The following is a 20,846-nucleotide window of genomic DNA, read 5'->3' as shown; positions in this document are numbered from 1 at the left end:
TTGCCAAAACAGGTAGTTTGTAAGTCCTCTCTAGAGTCAGCTATTTCATAGGATTTGGTACATTTTAATAGCTTTGCCAAAAATTTGGATGAAGATGTGAAAAACATAAATGTAAAGCTTTCAGGCCTTGTGTGGTGGCTCACTCCTGTAATACTAGCACTTTTGGAGGCTGAGGCTGGAGGATCACTTGAGGCCAGGAGTTTAAGATCAGCCTAGGCAAAATAGACAAAAATAAAAGTAATTAGACAGGTGTGGTAGCATGCATCTGTAGTCCCAGCTACTCTAGAGGCTGAGGTGGGAGAATCAGCTAAGCCCAGGAGCTCCAGGCTGCAGTGAGCTGTGATTACGCCATTAGACTCCAGCCTGAGTGACAGAATGAGACTGTCTCTAAAAATAAACAAATAAATGACAATCAAAATTTCTAGCTGAGGCAAAGATGAGAGGGAAAAATATAAGAATACAGAATTCACAACCAATATAATAGAATAGGTTAATTCTTGCATTTATGTACCTTCTCTCACCCGCTCCCATTTTTTTCTTTTGAGTATAGGATAAAGGGATCATTGTTTAATAGGAAATTCATGTGAAGAAAACCTATATGTTGGAAACTCAAGATGAGCCTTTATGTGGTGACATAATTTCCATAAAAGATAACACAATCTTAAAATTAGCAGATAGCATCCATAGTAACAGAGACAATAGTCTTCAGCACTGCTCTGTGCAATGAGCTTTTGTCAAGAATGTGCTGAATATTGGTGCACAAAGATGATGGAGTCTTAAAATTATATCAAGAATTGTAGAAGCAACTAATTGTATTTAGCATGGAGAAAGCAAGATTGGGTTAGGAAGTTACACCACTTTTATCTTCAGTTTTCGAATGTCTGTCTTAGGAAAATTATTATGCAGAGTAGCTCTGTGGGTGGAAGTTACACAGACACAGATTTCATCCTAGTGTAAGAAAACAAAATAGAACAGTGGAACAGCCTGTTATGTGGAAGAATTCAAACAGAGTGTAGGTTACCTTTGGTTGCGGACTGTCAGAGAAGGGGTTTAGACAGTGAGTGGGAGGTACAGTATGAGCTAGGCCCTTTCAGATTTCCAGTTTTAGAATTATATGTTTTAGTATTTAGCAAAATAAATTTACTGATAAGTAAAATATTTAGTCACAACAGAATCCCTCCTATATGTAACTCACACATAATTAACTTGAAATGTAGTCCTTGTCGCTAACAAAATTTTACTGATGCGATGATTAACTATACAAAGTAATGTAATTGCCAAAATTACTTCCTTGCCATCTGTTGTCCACACTTCATTGAGAATAATCATCGCCAAATACTAATCTCTTCATGCCACTTCCTGACTTAAAACACAATCATTCTGTGCTATGGACTGAATATATGTGTCCCCCCAAAATTCATATGTTGAAATCCTCACCCTTAAGGCAATAGTATTGGGAAGTGGAGCCTTTGGGTGACTTGGTGATTAGGTGATGAAGGTAAAGCCCTCATGACTGGGATTAGTGCCTTTATAAAAGAGGTTTCAGAGTACTAGTTAGCGACCACGTGAGGATGCCAGCAGAAGGCACTGTCTATGAGGAAGTGGGCCCTAACCAGACACTGAATCTGCCTTGACTTGAACTTGTAGACTCCGGAATGGAGAGAAATAAATGTTTGTTGTTTATAAGCCACCCAGTTTATGGTATTTTCTTAAAGCATCCAGAGCAGACTGAGAGAGATGCTCTGCACTAATAAAATAAAATAAAAAGATAAAGACAATTTTTTTTTTTTTTTTTTTTTTTTGGTGATGAGTCTGGCTCTGTCACCCAGGCTGGAGTGCAATGGTGCGATCTGGCCTCACTGCAAGCTCCACCTCCCGGGTTCACACCATTCTCCTGCCTCAGCCTCCCTAGTAGCTGGGACTACGGGTGCCCACCACTAGGCCCAGCTAATTTTTTTGTACTTTTTTAGTAGAGATGGGGTTTCACCGTCTTAGCCAGCATGGTCTCGATCTCCTGATCTCGTGATCCGCCCGCCTTGGCCTCGCAAAGTGCTGGGATTACAGGTGTGAGCCACCGTTCCCGGCCGATAAAGACATTCTTAATGTAACCTACAAAGTCCAGCAAGTTCACCCCGATCAGCTTCTCCAGCTTTATGTTCCATTACCCTTCATTTCCAAACGAACCATATTGGCCTACTATTTATTTATTACATATACACCATGTTTTCATTTGCTACACATCATTTCTCATGCTGCTTTTTTCCCTGCATGGATGTCCCTCTTATTTCTAGCTGACTTCTAGTTTTATTCTTCAGATCTCAGTTTCCTTTATACTTTTCATTAATCAAGGAAGGCTTGCCGATCTTCCCATTTAGATCTGATTTCCTGTTACATGTATTCATACTCTGTTTCTCATTTATCACTGTTACAAATTGTATTTGCTTATCAAGTTATTTGATTAATGTATTTCCTCTACTAAAACATAAGCAGCCTAAGGGAAAGGGAATTTTATGTTTTTAGTTCACTATTGAACTCCTGGTGTCCTAAAATATGTACCGATCACAATAAATATGTGTTCGATTAATAATATAAGTGGAACAGATAGCACTTACTTTAAAAGTACAGACCAATGTTTAGTGAAAGGATGTGATCCAGTGACCCTATGGCAATAAGTTAACTCTATATACTGCCTGCATTTTTTAGACTGTTTTTACTTTTCACAAAAACCCTAACAGCTAGGATTATTATGTTATATTTGTTTTATAGGTAAGGAAATTGTATCCCTCTCAATTAACTATTTCAAAATTAATATTTATTAAGTAGGATATTTAAGATAAGAAACTGAGATTTTAAGAAAATAACCATGTACTTGGTATACCTAGATATTATGCTCTTCAATAACTTACTTTAAATGGCATTTAAAATATTTTTCTATAGGATTGTCTTGGTTCAGGCTGGTATAACTAAATATCATAGACTAGGCAGCTTAAACAACAAACATTTTTCTGTTGCTTGGGAAGTGCAAGACTACAGTGTCAATAGATTTAGGGTTTGATGAGGGCCCTCTTCCTTGTTGACAGATGGCTGCCTTTTTGCTGTATCCTAACCTGGTGAGAGAAGGAGAGAAGGTATTCTGGTGTCCTCCTCTTCTTATAAAGGCATTAATCCTTTTGCTGTGCAGAAGTTCTTTAGTTTAATCAGATCCCATCAGAGTGAACAGGCAACCTACAGAATGGGAGAAAATTTTTGCAGTCTATGCATCTGACAAAGGGCTAATATCCAGAATCTACAAAGAACTTAAACAAATTTACAAGAAAAAAAAACCCATCAAAAAGTGAGCAAAGGATATGAACAGACACTTCTTAAAAGAAAGACATTTATGCAGCCAACAGACACATGAAAAAATGCTCATCATCGCTGGTCATCACAGAAATGCAAATGAAAACCACAACGAGATACCATCTCACACCAATTAGAATGGCAATCATTAAAAAGTCAGGAAACAACAGATGCTGGAGAGGATGTGGAGAAATAGAATGCTTTTGGACTGTTGGTGAGAGTGTAAATTAGTTCAACCATTGTGAAGACAGTGTGGCGATTCCTCAAGGATCTAGAATAGAAATACCATGTGACCCAGCAATCACATTACTAGGCATATACCAAAAGGATTATAAATCATTCTATAAAGACACATGCAAATGTATGTTTATTGCAGCAGTGTTGACAATAGCAAAGACTTGGAACCAACCCAAATGCCCATCAATGATAGACTGGATAAAGAAAATGTGGCACATATACAGCATGGAATACTATGCAGCCATAAAAAGGGTGAGTTCATGTCCTTTGCAGGGACATGGATGACGCTGGAAACCATCATTCACAGCAAACTAACGGAAGAACAGAAAACCAAACACTGCATGTTATCACTCATAGGTGGGAGTTGAACAATGAGAACACATGGACATAGGAGGGCACACAAACTGGGGCTTGTTGGGGGGTTGGGGGCTAGAGGAGGGATAGCATTAGGAGAAATACCTAATGTAGTTGATGGGTTGATGGGTGCAGCAAACCACCATGGCACGTGTATACCTATGTAAAAAACCTACACGTTCTGCACATGTAGCCCAGAACTTAAAGTATAACAAAAATGTTTTTTAAAAATAAAGGCATTAATCCTATCATGGGGACTCCATTCTCATGACTTCATCTACATCTAATTTTGTATCAAAGGCCGTAACTCCAAATACCATCACATTGGCGACTAGGGCTTCAACAAATGAATTTTGGAGAGAAACGGCATTTAGTTCATAACAAAAACTAAACTTTGTTTTGTTTGTATGTCCTCATTTTAAATCTATTTGTAGTTTTAAAAATTACATATGGAATCCCCAGTTAATTATGTATCTTAGACACCTTGACAGGTGGGACTTGAAACTTGAAAATAACACTTCCATCTAGTGACAACTAACCTGATTAAATTTAAAAACTCTGGAATAGCTGGGAAGGGTAAAACAAATCATTCACATAGAATGGACTGGAAATATAACTTAGAGCAGTCATTTTTAAAAAATAAACACCTGAAGTAACTGATGCTTGTGAAGATTATGGATTAATAATGATCAAACAAAACAATCTGTTTAGCTAATAGAATATTGCCCATGTAGTAACTAGATAAAATGTTTTCTTATAATCTTGCCACTTAAAAATGGGTCCGTCTCCATTTTCCTCACTCCACTACTTCTGAATGAGAACGTTTTGTACTCTGAAAACCTAGTAAAAAGAAGTTTTCTTCTTAGTTTAAAAAACTAACTATATTCAGGAACAAACATGTATGAGAAAGTGGGTTCTTGGTAAAATTTCCAGTTGGGTTTTGCAGAATCGTAAGGAAGTTGATGTTAAAATAAGCTCTATTTATCCCAAGGGGACACTTAAATCCACTTTGAATTAAATTACTGTGGGATTTAATATAAACACAATAATAAAACACTTCCAGACATGCAATACATAGTTAGACAATGAAGATATATAAAAATTTTCTTTAAAGCATTGAATCTCAAAGGAAATATGGATGATTTATTTGTATCTCTTAATTCCTGAATTTTTGTAATAGATTTTAGCTGATACATTTTAAATTAACTATTGTTCAGCTACATTAAAACTACAAATACAATTGTCATATACAATCCTTTGAGCTAAAATGTTCTTATCATATGCAAATGCCAGATCAAAAGAGATAATTATTCTATTTCTCTGGAAGCCTATATAAATAAGAAAAACCTATCACTCTCAAATAATAATTATTTCACTGATTGAGATAGAAAATCATGTTTAATCTTTTTTAGATAGTCCAGAGAGTATTATATCTATTTGTCCACTTACTGGTATATCCATTAAACTGTATCCCTAAGGTGTTCCAACTTAAGATGTAGAAATAACCTAACTGGACATATTAAATGCTTTTTATATCAGTCAATGAAAATTACTGCTTTCCTGAAAACACTATTTATTATCCTGTCTCCCTTTCCGGAACTATATTTCATATGCTGACAATAAACACAAAGTTGACATTTTGCCAACAGTTAAGTTGGAAATATCAAGCACGTGAACAAATTCAAGATAAGAAAAGCATCTGTCTTACACATATTCTTAGTCAGTGTCATTAAAATAGAGTTGTTTTGTGGCCTACTTCAGGAAAAATATACAGATATGACCCCATCTCTTGTTATATTTGTATACACTATTCATATAAAAAGTGTGGATTGTACCAGACAACAACAGATGACAAGCTATGATTCAAACTTGTTGCCAAAAAATATTGCATCAATACCAAAGGGAACTGATTCTTTGAAAATTATGTTGTGTCATGTGATTGTAATTAGCTTGTATGAAGCACAGCTGATCTGGGATGTAGAATTCAGCGGTAATCCAGAGAATAGTGTTCCTATTATTATTAATAGGAATTATTGCTATATGACAGGCATTCAATTAAACAATTTACATACATAATTATTTTTGTTTTTATTAAATGAACAGAATCTGATTACTAATATTCCTCAGTTCCTATCCCAATTTGTTAATTTAAACATGATCCTCCTTTATTTATTTTATACCAATTACTTATGATATAATGAATATCCATACATACACCTAGAATTAGAACATTATGAGTAATTTACATCTATGTATTTGGTTATCTTATCATATATCTATCTTTTTCTTCTCTCTTCCTGCAAAAGATTACCACTATTGTGAATTTTGAGTTTCTCCTTTCTTTAACATTGAAAAAAATAGTTTTATTTTGCCTGTATATTTAATATATTACTTGTTTTGATTCATTTCTAACTTTTTATGTCTTGAGAAATCCATACCTATGCTAATGTCCAAAAGATTAATATATTATGTTCTATTAAAAGTTTTGAATTTTGATTTTGATATTTAAGTTCTTAACTATTAAGGGACTAATGTTGTGGGGTGGTTTGAAACAAGGATGTTATGTGATTTTGTTTCCGTATGATAACCAATGTTTTCCTTCATCGAATAGACTCTTCTTTTCCCATTAATCTGACATGCCATCTATATATGTATAGTTGATACATATATAGTTGTTTATAGGTCTTTGTTTTGCTCCGTTGGTCAGTTTATCTATCTGTACACAAGAAACACATTCTGAATTACTGTAACTTTATAGTAAGTTCTGTTATGTGAAGGCCAAATTATTTCTCCTTTTCTTTTAGTGTTTTACTTTGTTTCTGCTGTTTTGCATTTCTGCATACATTTGAAAGTCGGCTTGTCAAGTTTTATGAAGAAAACCTACTGGAGTTTGACTGGAGTTACATCGAGTTTGTAAATAAATTTTAAGAGTTTGACATCTTTACAATATTAAATCTCCCTACATGAAACATGGTGTATTAATTATCTACTTAGCCCTTCTCTTACGTTCCTTTAGTTCCTTGTTTTCACCTGTGTCTTGTGGTTTGTTTTTTTTGTTAAGATTTTTACTAGACAATGTACATTTTGTATTACTTTTATAAAATAAAATCTTTAAAATATGTTTTTAAAAATATCTGTCGCTGTTATATAGTAATGCAGTTAGCTAGCTTTCTTTCATGCTTCTTACCCTCCCTTGCTCCCTTCCTTTTTTTTTTCTTCTTTCTTCCCAAAAGTAGCAGAATAAAACAAAAGTTTACTAAGGATTGCATTTATTGAATAGAAAACATTTTAGAGTCCTGTTACAAGTAGTTTGTGGCTGAATTTCCTACACAGTGATATTATGTTCACTCTTGGCAGATGGGTAATGCAAACATTAGAAAATTCAAATAATTTTTCCATAACTTGAAAGAGATAATAGTGGGATTTTACTGGTCAATTTTACTTTAAGACCTGTGACTTATAAGATGTTCTGTAATGAGATTTTGTTCCCCTCATTCCACTTTCTTCTGCTCCATAATGTTAATATTGGATTTAAATATTTTCTTCTCTTATTTATTTATTTGTTTATTTATTTATTTATTTATTTTGAGACGGAGTCTTGCTCTTTCGCCCAGGAGTGCAGTGGCGCGATCTCGGCTCACTGCAAGCTCCGCCTTCCGGGTTCATGCCATTCTCTTGCCTCAGTCTCCCGAGTAGCTGGGACTACAGGTGCCCGCCACCACACCCGGCTAATTTTTTTGTATTTTTAGTAGAGACGGGGTTTCACTGTGTTAGCCAGGATGGTCTCGAGCTCCTGACCTCGTGATCCGCTGGCCTCGGCCTCCCAAAGTGCTGGGATTACAGGCTTGAGCCACTGCGCCCGGCCTTATTTATTTATTTTTTAATTAATATATTTTTTTGTTTCATATTCTTTTTTTAATTATACTTTAAGTTTTAGGGTACATGTACACAACGTGCAGGTTTTTTACATATGTATACATGTGCCATGTTGGTGTGCTGTACCCATTAACTCGTCATTTAACATTAGGTATATCTCCTAATGCTATCCCTTCCTGCTCCCCCCACCCCACAACAGGCCCCGGATTGTGATGTTCCCCTTCCTGTGTCCATGTGTTCTCATTGTTCAATTCCCACCTACGAGTGAGAACATGCGGTGTTTGGTTTTTTGTCCTTGCAATAGTTTGCTGAGAATGATGGTTTCCAGCTTCATCCATGTCCCTACAAAGGACATGAACTCATCATCTTTTATGGCTGCATAGTATTCCATGGTGTATATGTGCCACATTTTCTTAATCCAGTCTAGCATTGATGGACATTTGGGTTGGTTCCAAGTCTTTGCTATTGTGAATAGTGCCACAATAAATATATGTGTGCATATGTCTTTACAGCAGCATGATTCATAATCCTTTGGGTATATACCCAGTAATGGGATGGCTGGGTCAAATGGTATTTCTAGTTCTAGATCCCTGAGGAATCGCCACACTGACTTCCACAATGGTTGAACTAGTTTACAGTCCCACCAACAGTGTAAAAGTGTTCCTTTTTCTCCACATCCTCTCCAGCACCTGTTGTTTCCTGACTTTTTAATGATTGCCATTCTAACTGGTGTGAAATGGTATCTCATTGTGGTTTTGATTTGCATTTCTCTGATGGCCAGTGATGATGAACATTTTTTCATGTGTCTTTTGGCTGCATAAATGTCTTCTTTTGAGAAGTGTCTGTTCATATCCTTCGCCCACTTTTTGATGGGGTTATTTTTTTCTTGTAAATTTGTTTGAGTTCATTGTAGATTCTGGATATTAGCCCTTTGTCAGATAGGTAGATAGCAAAAATTTTCTCCCATTTTATAGGTTGCCTGTTCACTCTGATGGTAGTTTCCTTTGCTGTGCAGAAGCTCTTCAGTTTAATTAGATCCCATTTGTCAATTTTGGCTTTTGTTGCCATTGCTTTTGGTGTTTTAGACATGAAGTCCTTTCCCATGCCTATGTCCTCAATGGTATTGCCTAGGTTTTCTTCTATGGTTTTTATGATTTTAGGTCTGACATTTAAGTCTTTAATCCATCTTGAATTAATTTTTGTATAAGGTGTAAGGAAGGGATCCAGTTTCAGCTTTCTACATATGGCTAGCCCGTTTTCCCAGCACCATTTATTAAACAGGGAATCCTTTCTCCATTTCTTGTTTTTGTCAGGTTTGTCAAAGATCAGATGGTTGTAGATGTGTGGTATTATTTCTGAGGGCTCTGTTCTGTTCCGTTGGTCTATATCTCTGTTTTGGTAGCAGTACCATGCTGTTTTGGTTACTGTAGCTTTGCAGTATAGTTTGAAGTCAGGTAGCGTGATGCGTCCAGCTTTGTTCTTTTGGCTTAGGATTGACTTGGCAATGTGGGCTCTTTTTTGGTTCCATATGAACTTTAAAGTAGTTTTTTCGAATTCTGTGAAGAGTCATTGGTAGCTCGGTGGGGATGGCAGTGAATCTGTAAATTACCTTGGGCAGTATAGCCATTTTCACGATATTGATTCTTCCTACCCATGAGCATGGAATGTTCTTCCATTTGTTTGTGTCCTCTTTTCTTTCATTGAGCAGTGGTTTGTAGTTCTCCTTGAAGAGGTCCTTCACATCCCTTGTAAGTTGGATTCCTAGGTATTTTATTCTCTTTGAAGCAACTGTGAATGGGAGTTCACTCATGATTTGGCTCGCTTTTTGTCTGTTATTGGTGTATAAGAATGCTTGTGATTTTTACACATTGATTTTGTATCCTGAGATTTTTTTTAAAGTTTTATTTTAGGATCAGTGGTACATGTGCAGGTTTACTATAGGGATAAATTGTGTTTCATGGGGATTTAGTGTACAGATTATTCTTTTCACCCAAGTAATAAGCATAGTACCACATAGTTTGTTGAATGTCATGCTCCTCCCACCCTCTACCCTCAAGTAGACCCCTGTGTCTGTTGTTCCATTCTTTACATTCCTGTCTACTTAGTGTTTAGCTCTCAATTTTTAAGTGAGAGCATGTTCTCGGTATTTGGTTTTCTGTTTTAGGATAATCATCTCCAGCCCATTCATATTTCTTGCAAAGGACATGATCTTGTTTCTTTTTATGGCTGTGCAGTATTCCATGGTATATGTATACACCATATTTTCTTTATCCAGTCTGTCATTAATGAGCATTTAGGTTGATTCCATGTCTTTGCTCTTGTGGATAGTGCTTTGATGAATGTATGTGTGCATGTGTGTTTATGGTAGAATGATTTATATCCCTTTGGGTATATATTCAATCATGGGATTGCTGGATAAAATGAAAGTTTGGTTTTAAGTTTGTTGAGAAATTGCAAAACTATTTTCCACAGGGGCTGATCTAATTCACATTCCCATGAACAGCATGTAAGTGTTCCCTTTTCTCTGCAACCTTCCCGGAATCTGTTATTTTTTAACTTTTTAATTATAGCCATTCTGACTGGTGTGAGATGGTATTTCACTGTGGTTTTGATTTGCATTTCTCTAATAATTAGTGATGTTGAATATTGTTTTCATATGCTTGTTGGCCACCTGTATGTCTTCTTTGGAAAAGTGTCTTTTGATGTTCTTATCCCAATTTTTAATGAGATTGTTTGTTTTTTGCTTGTTAATTTGTTTAAGTTTCTCACAGAATCTGTGTACTAGGTCTTTGTCATATGCATGGTTTTCAAATATTTTCATCCATTCTGTAAGTTATCTGTTGTAGTTTCTTTTGTTGTACAGAAGCTACTTAGTTTAATTAGATCTTATTTGTCCATTTTTGGTTTTGTTGTAATTGCTTTTGTTGTCTTCATCATGAAATCTTTGCCAAGGTCTATGTCCCGAATGATATTTTTACCAGGTTATCTTCCAGGCTTTTTGTAGTTTTAGGTTTTACATTAAGTCTTTCATTCATCTTGAATTAATTTTTATATTGCTTTATATTTAAGTCTTTCATTCATCTTGAGTTGATTTTTGTATTGCTTTAAGGAAGGGGTCCAGATTAAATCTTTTGCAAATGGCTAGCCAGTTATCCTAGCACCATTTATATTGTTATTGTAGTCTTGTAGTATAATTTGAAGTCATGTAATGTGAGGCCTCCAGCTTTGTTCTTTTTGCTTGGTATTGCTTTGGCTATTTGGGTTCTTTTTTGGTTCCATATGAATTTAAAATAGTTTTTTCTAATTCTGTGATGACTCGCATTGATAGTTTGATAGGAATGGTATTGAATCTGTAAATTGCTTTGGCCAGTATGGCCATTTTAACTATAATGATTCTTCCCATTTATGAACATGGAATTTTTTTTCATTTGTTTGTGTTATTTCTGATTTCTTTCAGCAGTGTTTTGTAATTCTCTTACAGAGGTCTTTTACTTACCTGGTTATTTGTATTTCTAGGTATTTTATTATTTTTGTGGATATTGTGAATGGGATTATGATCTGGATTTGGCTCTCAGCTTGAACATTGTTGGTGGACTGATGTTCCTTTAGTCTTTGAAGTTACTGTTCTTTGGATGGAGTTTTTTACAATTTGAATTTCTTTGATGCCTTTGGAAGTTTGGTTGTGGTTTGAGGTAGGTTCAGTAGACTGACTTTATTTCTGGAAGGTTTTAGGGGGCCAAGGATCAGCTTAGCACTCCTGGACTGCCTGTTAACTCTGGATGGCTGTGCTAGGCCCTCAGCTTCGGTCTCTGGCCCTTTGAGGTTAGGAATCTGATTCACTCGGGGGGCTGAGGTGTCCCAGTCTACTGGCCACAACTCTACAAAGCTGGTGCTGGCAGGGTTTACTCCTGTTGGCTTGGGTGGCGCACTGGTGGGAGTGAGCCTGAAGTGGTCCTGTGTATGCTCATGCCTATGGCAGTGGCAGTGTGGCTGGTGCAGGGCGGTGGCAAAGGCAGTGTTGCCAGCGTCCATGTATGCATTTGTGCTGTTGATGGCAGTGTAACAGGGCACTCCTGCATCAGCAAGGGTTTGGACAGTTAGCTCTGTTTGCATCATCTGTGGTGACACAGTGGGATGCATTCACACACACGTACTGGCTGGGTAAGGGAGGTGAGGTCTGCCCACATGGGGAGAGGGAGACTGTAGCGGGTCAAGGCTGCAGGTTGGCTAGTGTGCATCGTCAGGGGCTGGTCCACTGGAGCTCTTCAACAAACAGACACAGTCTTCCAGTGAAGGAGCTATGATGATAACCCCTGGGAAGCAACTTGGTTGGCCATCAGAGGCTGTGCTTCAAGCAGGTACATATAGCCAGGCTGTACCCAGGAGAGGCCAGCAGACAGAGGATGTGCAATTTGAACTGGTCCCATCCCATTTGCAACACCACCATGTTCTGTCCAGGTCCAACAGTCTCTCAAAGGCTGACGTCACTTAGAAGGCCATGGAGAGTCTTTGGGGATGGGCACCCTAGCCATACTCCACTGCAGCTGTTCCTGTGCCAAACCCTGTGGGCTCTGCACAGGCTGGAATCCTGTTTCTTCCACCTCTCTGCCAACTCTCTCTGCCAGCTCAAGTGTCCGTGGGAGTCATGGGCTGTCTTGTTGCTCGGATTTTTGGGGATTCCTGGTGAGGACAGACCACTCCTCATCTGCTTAGCTCATTCCGCAGGAGTTGCTGGGGTCCAGGAACGAGCCCCAGTGCTCAGCAACCCCCTACAGGGCTCCCAGCTTCCTCCCCAAGTTCAGCCCACTGTCTGTGTCCTCACTGCATCCACTCTCAATGCTTTCCTGCTGAAGATCTGCTCAGAGTTTGCTAGTCTTCCCCATGTCCCTGTCTCTCAGTGTGAGATGTTCCTCCTGGCTGTATCTAGTCAGCCATCTTGGATCTTGTCCTACTTTCTTTTTAGACTAAATCTTTAGTCTTTTCAAAATCTGTTAATAGAAATATTTGTGCATTTATATTTGTCAAAATATATGTATTCTAAATGTACTTATTATTTATTTCTATTCATCCATTCATTTATTCACACAAGACTTCTTTTTGAAGCTTGCTTAGATTTACCTTCTTAAACAATTTTAATTTTTAATTATTATAGTAATTGTATATATGTATAAAATACACATGATATTTTGATACAAACATGCAATGTGTAATAAAAGTAGCTGGGATATCTATCACCTCAACCATTTATCATTTCTTTATGTTGGAAAAATTGTAATTCCACTCTTTTAGTTATTTTGGAATATACAGTAAATTATTGTTAACTATAGTTGCCTTATCGTGCTATCAAACAATAGATATTATTCCTTTTAATGGGTACCGTGTTCATGTACCTGTTAACCATTGCCTCTTCATCTCCTCACCTCCCACTACTCTTCTCAGCCTATTCTCTGTCTCTATGAGTTCAATTTCTTTTTTTTAGCTCCCATATGTGTATTCACTCAAGATTTATTGATTACCAAATTTGATGGATAGAGTTGCCTACAGATTATGGGAGTAAGAATAATGTAACTAGGAATTTTCTTGAAGTGCCTGCTTTTTGTTTCATGTATATATATATATATATGACTTCATCTTCTTGATAACAGTGGGGAGTTTTCAGTGACCACTTCATAATATTTTCCATGATACTGCAAGCTGTGCAATTTAAAGTTATTGGTGGACATACAAGCTTTGTGAATAAAATAACCACAAAGATTGTAAATATTTGAACAAACTTGAGAGTTGTAACCAAATAAAATGCTTATCAGAGCATGGTACCTGTGTTTAAAAATTCAGCTCAATTCAACAAAGATTTACTGAAAACTACCACTGTGTTAGGGCTGAGGATACATAGCTGTAAAAAAAGGATCCTGCTTTTGAAAAACTTAGTACCTGGGTGCAGGAAAAGAGTAGAAAGGAGGAGTAAGCCAGATCCTAGAGTTGAGAGGCAGTTATAAGGAGAAATGAGGTGCCTTTGGGGTTTCTGCTTCTCCATGGAATGTCCTTGTGATAATATATAAGAATCAAGGTAATGCATAGAAAGTCAGAAAAGTTTGAGGTATTATAAGACACCAACACATTAATTCATATACCAACTAAAGAGGAAATGGTGCTGGCTAGGACTATAGGGGTAACTCATGACTAAGTAATAAACTAACGTAGTCATGCTTGATGGAAGATGAAACGCAAGACCTGTGTTTAACTAACATACTTTACTGGCAGCTAAGCATAATGTATATGGCCTATAGGAGCCATTGGAGTAGGCTTTTCTCATGTCTCTCAATTTAATATTTATCCTTCCATATCCTTCAGTACATTTTTTGCCTTAGTTTTAACCCTGAGATGAAAAGAGTCATAGATTCCAGGGTACAGAATTCCTTTTCAACTAGTTTGACTTTTGACAAGGTAAACAGCTTCTAAGATCCTTATACAAGTCATCTTTAAATTGAGTATAATAGTTCTTACTTTACAAGGTTTTTGAAAATATTTTCAGTGATTCATTAAAAACACTTAGCCTAGCGACTGTTCTGTACTGGATGATAAAAAGATGGTAAACCTCTTAGTTGTACCTTACTATGTCAGCTTTCTGTAGATGAGATCTTTATTGTTCTTGCTTTGCTTTTTATTTATGCCCAGACTATTTACTTTTGTATTTTTAATATAAAAAATGCTATTTTTAAAGCTACATTTGGCCAGTAAGTTTGGAAATATGCAATTACACTTACTTATTATAATTTAATGGTTGTCATTGTTTCATAACTTGTAAACAGTACAGTTGGCTAAATAGTCTTAGGTAGTGGTGTTCAACCCAGGTGGCATATTAGAATCATCTGGAAAGCTTTCAAAAATGTCAATGTTCAGACACTACCCAAAGTCATTGAATTCAGGATTTCTTGTGGACCTAATTATTATTATTTTGTAACAGCTCTTCATCTCCAACATGGCAATAATAACATCTACTCAGCTTGTCAGAGTAGATCTGATGATTACATTAAAAATATATTCAAAAGTGATTGATAAACAGATAATTAAAATAATAATGTAGGGTAATATTAAAACATTTTAGAAATATTTACCCTGGTCTTGAGGGGTTTAACATTTACTTAGAGAAAAAGGTTAAAACATAAAAAATGCAAGGTAACATGTCACACACTAAATGGAAGTAACAGAATAATTATGCTAGGAATCCCATCCTAATCACACTGTGTAGGCAATCCTTAATGTGTATGAGGCTGTGACCTTGTCTAGTACTTCTCAAATATTTATACCTGGGCTTTCTTTAATGATAAAAGAACAATAACAATAACCTTTTTGGGGCTGGAGAGGGTTACTAGGAGGGAAGTCTTATCTAGGGTGGTTGTCTGAAACCACTTACCTCAAATGTTTGTTCATTCATCAAGTCATTCAACAAAATGTTTATTACCTAATATGTGCCTTCTGGACATTTTCTTTTTAAAGGCAATTTAGCAGCACGATAAAGTGGGGGTTAATAGTATAAATGCTGGAGCCAGAATATCTGGGTTTGAATTCTGGCTCCACAACTTTCTGTTTATCTTATGTTGGGTAAATTCTTAACTTCACTGTGACTCAATATTCTTTATTTTTTAAGAAGGAAGACAATATCGTTAATTACTTCCTAGGGTTGCAGAAAGAGGTTTAGTGTATTAATAAGTGTAAATTGATCCAAACTATGTGTGGCTAATAGTAAGAGATAGGTGTGTTTTGCTAACATCTCTGCATTTTTATTCCGTTATATTCTTCATTTGTTTTAGTATGAGCATAATGTTTTCAGTGTGAACATATGAAGATAATGCTTTAAGTTAGCTATCACCAAATGAAAATGGTTCTCAAAAGAATGGATATATCCTCCTCCTAAGACAGAGTCAAATATATGAATCTCAGTTTTTCAAGGCACTGTCTTATTTAAGATTGGTCATTTTCAACAACATGGATTATCTAGAGGATGTTATGCTAAGTGAAATAAGCCAGGCACAGAAAGACAAATACTGTATGATCTCACTTACATTTTGAATCTAAAAGAGTTGAAATCATAGAAGTAGAGAGTAGAATGCTGGTTACCAGAGCATGGGGATGGGAGTGGACAGAGTGTACAAAGTTTCGGTTAGAAGAAATAGGCCTAGTAATAGGCCTGGAAATAGGCCTGTTTTTGCACAACAGGGTGACTATAGTTAATAATAGTGTGTATTGTATTTTTCAAAATAGCTAAGAGTGTATTTTAATTTTAATTTTTTATTTTTTGAGACAGAGTCTCGCTCTTTCACCCAGGCTGTACTCCAGTGGCATGAACATGACTCACTGCAGCCTCAAGCTCCTGGGTTCAAGCAATTCTCCTGCGCCAGTCTTCAGAGTAACTGGAACTGCGGGTGCATTACACCATGCCTGACTAAACGTGGATTTTAAATATTCTCACCACATGGCATGCATCTGTAGTCCTAGCTACTCAGAAGGCTGAGGCAGGAGGATAGCTTGAACCTAGGAGGAAGGGGCTGCAGTGAGCCCTGATGGTACCACTGCACTCAGCCTGGGAGAAAAAGTGAGACCCTGCCTCAAAAAAATTAAAAAATAAATATAAATAAATATATTTACCACAAAGAAATGATAAGTGTTTTGGGGGATGGATATGTAAAATAGCTTGATTTGGTCATTTCATGATGCATACATGTATTAAAACATCATATTGTACCCATACATATATACAATTATTATTTGTCAATTAAAAATAAAATAAAAATTTTAAAAAACATTAGAAAGGAGGTTAGAGACATAATCAGGGAAGTACAGAAAGCAATGAATGCTTGTATACCAGTGGGTTCTCTCCTAGTTTCCGATCAGGGAAGAACTCTAGAAGAGTCGTGCTTACTATGTGACCAGAAAGATGAGTAGAGTTAGTGATAAGCAGAGCTTGCACAAAAGCTGTGGTGTGTAAATGGGTGGGTTGTGTGGAGACTGAGAGTGTTCCAGAGAGAGAGAACACACGAGAAAAATGTCATTTAAAACTGTGACCTTATCAGTGAATAAAGGGTCCAACACCACATAAATGTGGAGGTGCAGTATATACAGAAACTCTTAAGGCTCTTAACAGCCAGAACAATGGGGTAGGGGCAGAACAAGAAATGGAGTTTCTTTGGAAACAGTGTTTTCAGGTGATTGTAACATTAGCATTAATGAGAGGAGTACTAAGTTTTGTGGCAGTGCAGAACAGAAAGAAGTCGTTCAAAGGGGGTTTTAGTGAGAGGAAAAGGGAAGACTATTCAAGACTCTTGAAGGAGCTGGTATTTGGCATGATTCTTAAAAGAGCAATAGGGTGAGACCTGTAGCTTCTAGAGCCAGGACAGGGCTTTACTACTGTCCTTAACTGTGTGCTGACCTTGCCTTATTTGTTCAGCTAGGATTGTGTCTAAGCAGAGCCTCAGCATCTGTTCTTAACCTCAACTGCAGCCTTATCCTTTTACCCATGTGCCGAACACTCTTGGCTTACCTCCGAGGATCACAGAAGGTAAGAAAAAACAGTCCTACTTTCAAATTCCAGCATAAAAATCAAATGTAACAGTCACATGTTAGTTTGTTTACTTTTCATAGTCTGACTTTTGGCTGGAGTGATTTCTTGTAAGATGATGGTAAAAGACATGTCACCTGCCAAGATGATCTGTGAGTTATTCTACAATACCAGATAAGGGCAGAGGATAATAGTAATATTATTAACAGGGATTTCCAGCACTATGCTTAGTGTTTCACATACATGCTGGAAAATTCTTACAGGGATTCTACAATCAGGTATTGTTAGTTTCATTTCACACACAAGAAACCTCAGGCATAGAGGCTTTGAGTAACTTCGAGACTAGGGAATGACAGAGCTAAAGTCAATCCTAATTTGAGTTCTTTCCATTATGTCTTGTCTCATTGAGATTCTGTATTTTCACTTAGCTAAATCCAGGTGAGCAAACTAGAGTCCTTTAGATTCTGAGCAATACATGAAATGATTGCTGGTGTTGGCAACAACTTATCTCTGCTTAACACATATACTCACTTTGAAGTGTGTAATAGGCTTGAGAAACATGTCTTTTTTTATTATACTTTAAGTTCTAGGGTACATGTGCACAACATGCAGGTTTGTTACATATGTATACATGTGCCATGTTGGTGTGCTGTACCCATTAACTCGTCATTTAACATTAGGTATATCTCCTAATGCTATCCCTCCCCCCTCCCCCCACCCCACAACAGGCCCTGGTGTGTGATGTTCCCCATCCTGTGTCCAAGTGTTCTCATTGTTCATTTCCCACCTATGAGTGAGGACATGTGGTGTTTGGTTTTCTGTCCTTGTGATAGTTTGCTGAGAATGATGGTTTCCAGCTTCATCCATGTCCCTACAAAGGACATGAACTCATCCTTTTTATGGCTGCATAGTATTCCACATATATGTGCCACATTTTCTTAATCCAGTCTATCATTGTTGGACATTTGGGTTGGTTCCAAGTCTTTACTATTGTGAATAGTGCCACAATAAACATACGTGTGCAGAGAAATATGTCTTGATTAAATAGTAATGTCAGGGGGAGGGGGGAGGGATAGCATTAGGAGATATACCTAATGCTAAATGACGAGTTAATGGGTGCAGCACACCAGCATGGCACATGTATACATATGTAACTAACCTGCACATTGTGCACATGTACCCTAAAACTTAAAGTATAATAATAATAATAAAAATAGTGATGTCATGTATTATATGCAGTGTTGTAAAATGAAGTATGTAAGCAAACAGAAAAACACTTAGTCATTCTGTTAATCAACAAAAATTCTTTTTTGTCTTTGACTATTTTTGTGTATATGTGTGACTGTGTGTGTGCGTGTTGATTCTTCTTCCCTAAGATTCACTAAGCAAAGCACCGCTGGATAGATATTGATATTTTAAAAGGAGTTGTTAACTTGAGATCACTTTGATGTTCTATGAATTTAATGTGTGCAGATTTACTCTAGGAAAACTTCTCAACCCTTTCTACGTAATTATATTTAGAAACTCTTTCCTTTTAATGCAGTAATCTGTGAAAATAACTCTCTCTAGGTTGCCTACCATTTAAACTGCTAGGTTTTGATCCCTGTGGTTGGCTATTGGTTTGGCTTGGAGAAAGAGAAGATAAGTGGCAGGGAATAAAAAGTTCCCACCTAAGTCTCTCAGTATTTAATCATTCTTAAAGATTTGCCCCGAGTGTGAAACAGTGATTCAGAGGTGCTTGACATTTTATTTTGTTATAAGATCAAACAGGCATTTCAAACTATAGATGAGATTGCTTCATTTTAAAATAATCTTATTTTTTGACTGTAAAAGGAAATCATATATATTTTAAAACTTAAACATTCCAGAAATATGCAAAATGATCAGAGAAAGTTTACCCTAATCTTATTCTGCCAGAACAACCACTGATGACAATTTGTGGTAAGTGCCTGCAGATACATTAACATCTAATGCCATTAGTGTTGATCAATATAAGATCACAGTGTAGTTTTTTTGTAACTTTTTTTTTTAACCTAACAATGTGTCTTGAACATCTTTCTATATCAATAATATGGACTTCTCACATATATTTTTTAATGGTTTAGGTGTCCCATTAACTAGATAGATCATAATTCATCTCACCGATTTTTGATTAATAGGCTTCCACCATATTTTAAAAATTTTGACATAATGAACAATGCTATACTGAAAAACTTTTATCACATTTGTTGCATTATTTTTACCATATTAAATGATTTTTGTTTAGGTTCCAAGCAGGAGAACCAGGAGATTGTTGGATAAAAGCAGAACATTCCATATTACCTGTGGTGTTACTATCTGTATTTTCTCAGGTGAGAAAGCCACAAGATATTAAATAATTTGTTAGAATTACACATTTAAATGTAAACATTCCAGACATACACAGAATGATCAGAGAAAGTTTTCCCTAATCTTATTCTTCCAGAACAACCACTGATGACAATTTGGGGTAATTGCCTGCAGATATATTAACATATAATGTCATTAATGGTGAACAATGTAAGATTGTCGTGTGGTTTGTGTTTTTAAACCACACGTAAAATTACACATGGAAAATGTGTGATTTTATTGTTCTGTACATTATCTGCTGTCAGCAACTTAAGATTTTCTTATTAAATAGCTTAGTAGTTCTTTTCCATGTTTTTAAAAACGGTTGTCTACAGGGAACTACAGAAAATGGATTTGTCTTGTGATTTTTACATTATGATATCCAAAAGTTGGCCCCCAAGCTGATAATGACTATTTCTTGAAAGTAAGTAATTTCATTCCAGTAAGAAATACTGGAAGAAACAGACTAAAAGTTTTCAAGCTCTGAAAGTGATGATGTGATATGAGTTTAAATGCATGAACATTTTATTTTTTATTTTTTTGAAACAGGGCCTGGCACTGTTGCCCAGGCTGGAGTGCAGCGGTACAATCTTGGCTAACTGCAACCTCTACTTCCCAGGCTTAAGCCATCCTCCCACCTCAGCCTCCCAAGTAGCTGGGACTACAGGCGTGTGCCACCATGCCTGGCTAGTTTTTGTATTCTTTTGTAGAGATGGGCTTTCACCATGTTGCCCAGGCTGATCTCGAACTTCTGAGCTCAAGCAATTTGCTTGCCTCAGCCTCCCAAAGCTCTGTGATTATAGGCGGGTGCCACTGTACCTGGCCAAATGAATGAAAATTACAATGTGAAATACTCATTAGTAGATTAGGATTCCATCCCGAATTATATGTGATCAATATTTCTTTGATATTAATATTTGGTAGAAAAACCAATGTCAAAATTTCTGAAGCTTTATCTTGCTCTTTTCCAAATTAAGAAATAAAGCAATGATCTTTGTGCTATTATAAGCCTTTTTAAAATACATTTTGATCCTGAGCTTTTAGATGATACTTTTCAAATTTTTGGAACAGAAAGTAAGAAACATAGTGATGAAGTACATGGATTCCGAGGAGTCCA

At 36.5% G+C, this 20,846-nt stretch overlaps 1 protein-coding gene across 3 annotated transcripts in view; it reads left to right on the top strand.

Moving 5' to 3' along the window:
• Positions 1 to 20,846, top strand: part of NOX4 (NADPH oxidase 4) — a 214,223-nt gene that overhangs the window by 22,277 nt on the left and 171,100 nt on the right. For all 3 annotated transcript variants that reach the window (XR_010113373.1, XM_034933513.3, XM_063608227.1), the window contains exons 3-4: positions 17,252 to 17,362; positions 19,629 to 19,713. Coding sequence is in view for 2 of the 3 variants with exons in the window: in XM_034933513.3 (XP_034789404.3) it covers positions 17,252 to 17,362; positions 19,629 to 19,713 (196 nt within the window). In the remaining variant the exon portion in view is untranslated. The remainder of the gene's footprint in view (positions 1 to 17,251; positions 17,363 to 19,628; positions 19,714 to 20,846) is intronic.

Source organism: Pan paniscus, chromosome 9 (genome assembly GCF_029289425.2).
Source record: "Pan paniscus chromosome 9, NHGRI_mPanPan1-v2.0_pri, whole genome shotgun sequence".
Taxonomy (NCBI): Eukaryota; Metazoa; Chordata; class Mammalia; order Primates; family Hominidae; genus Pan; species Pan paniscus.
The sequence above is the reverse complement of the archived record's forward strand: the minus strand, read 5'-3'. Positions and strand labels throughout refer to the sequence as shown.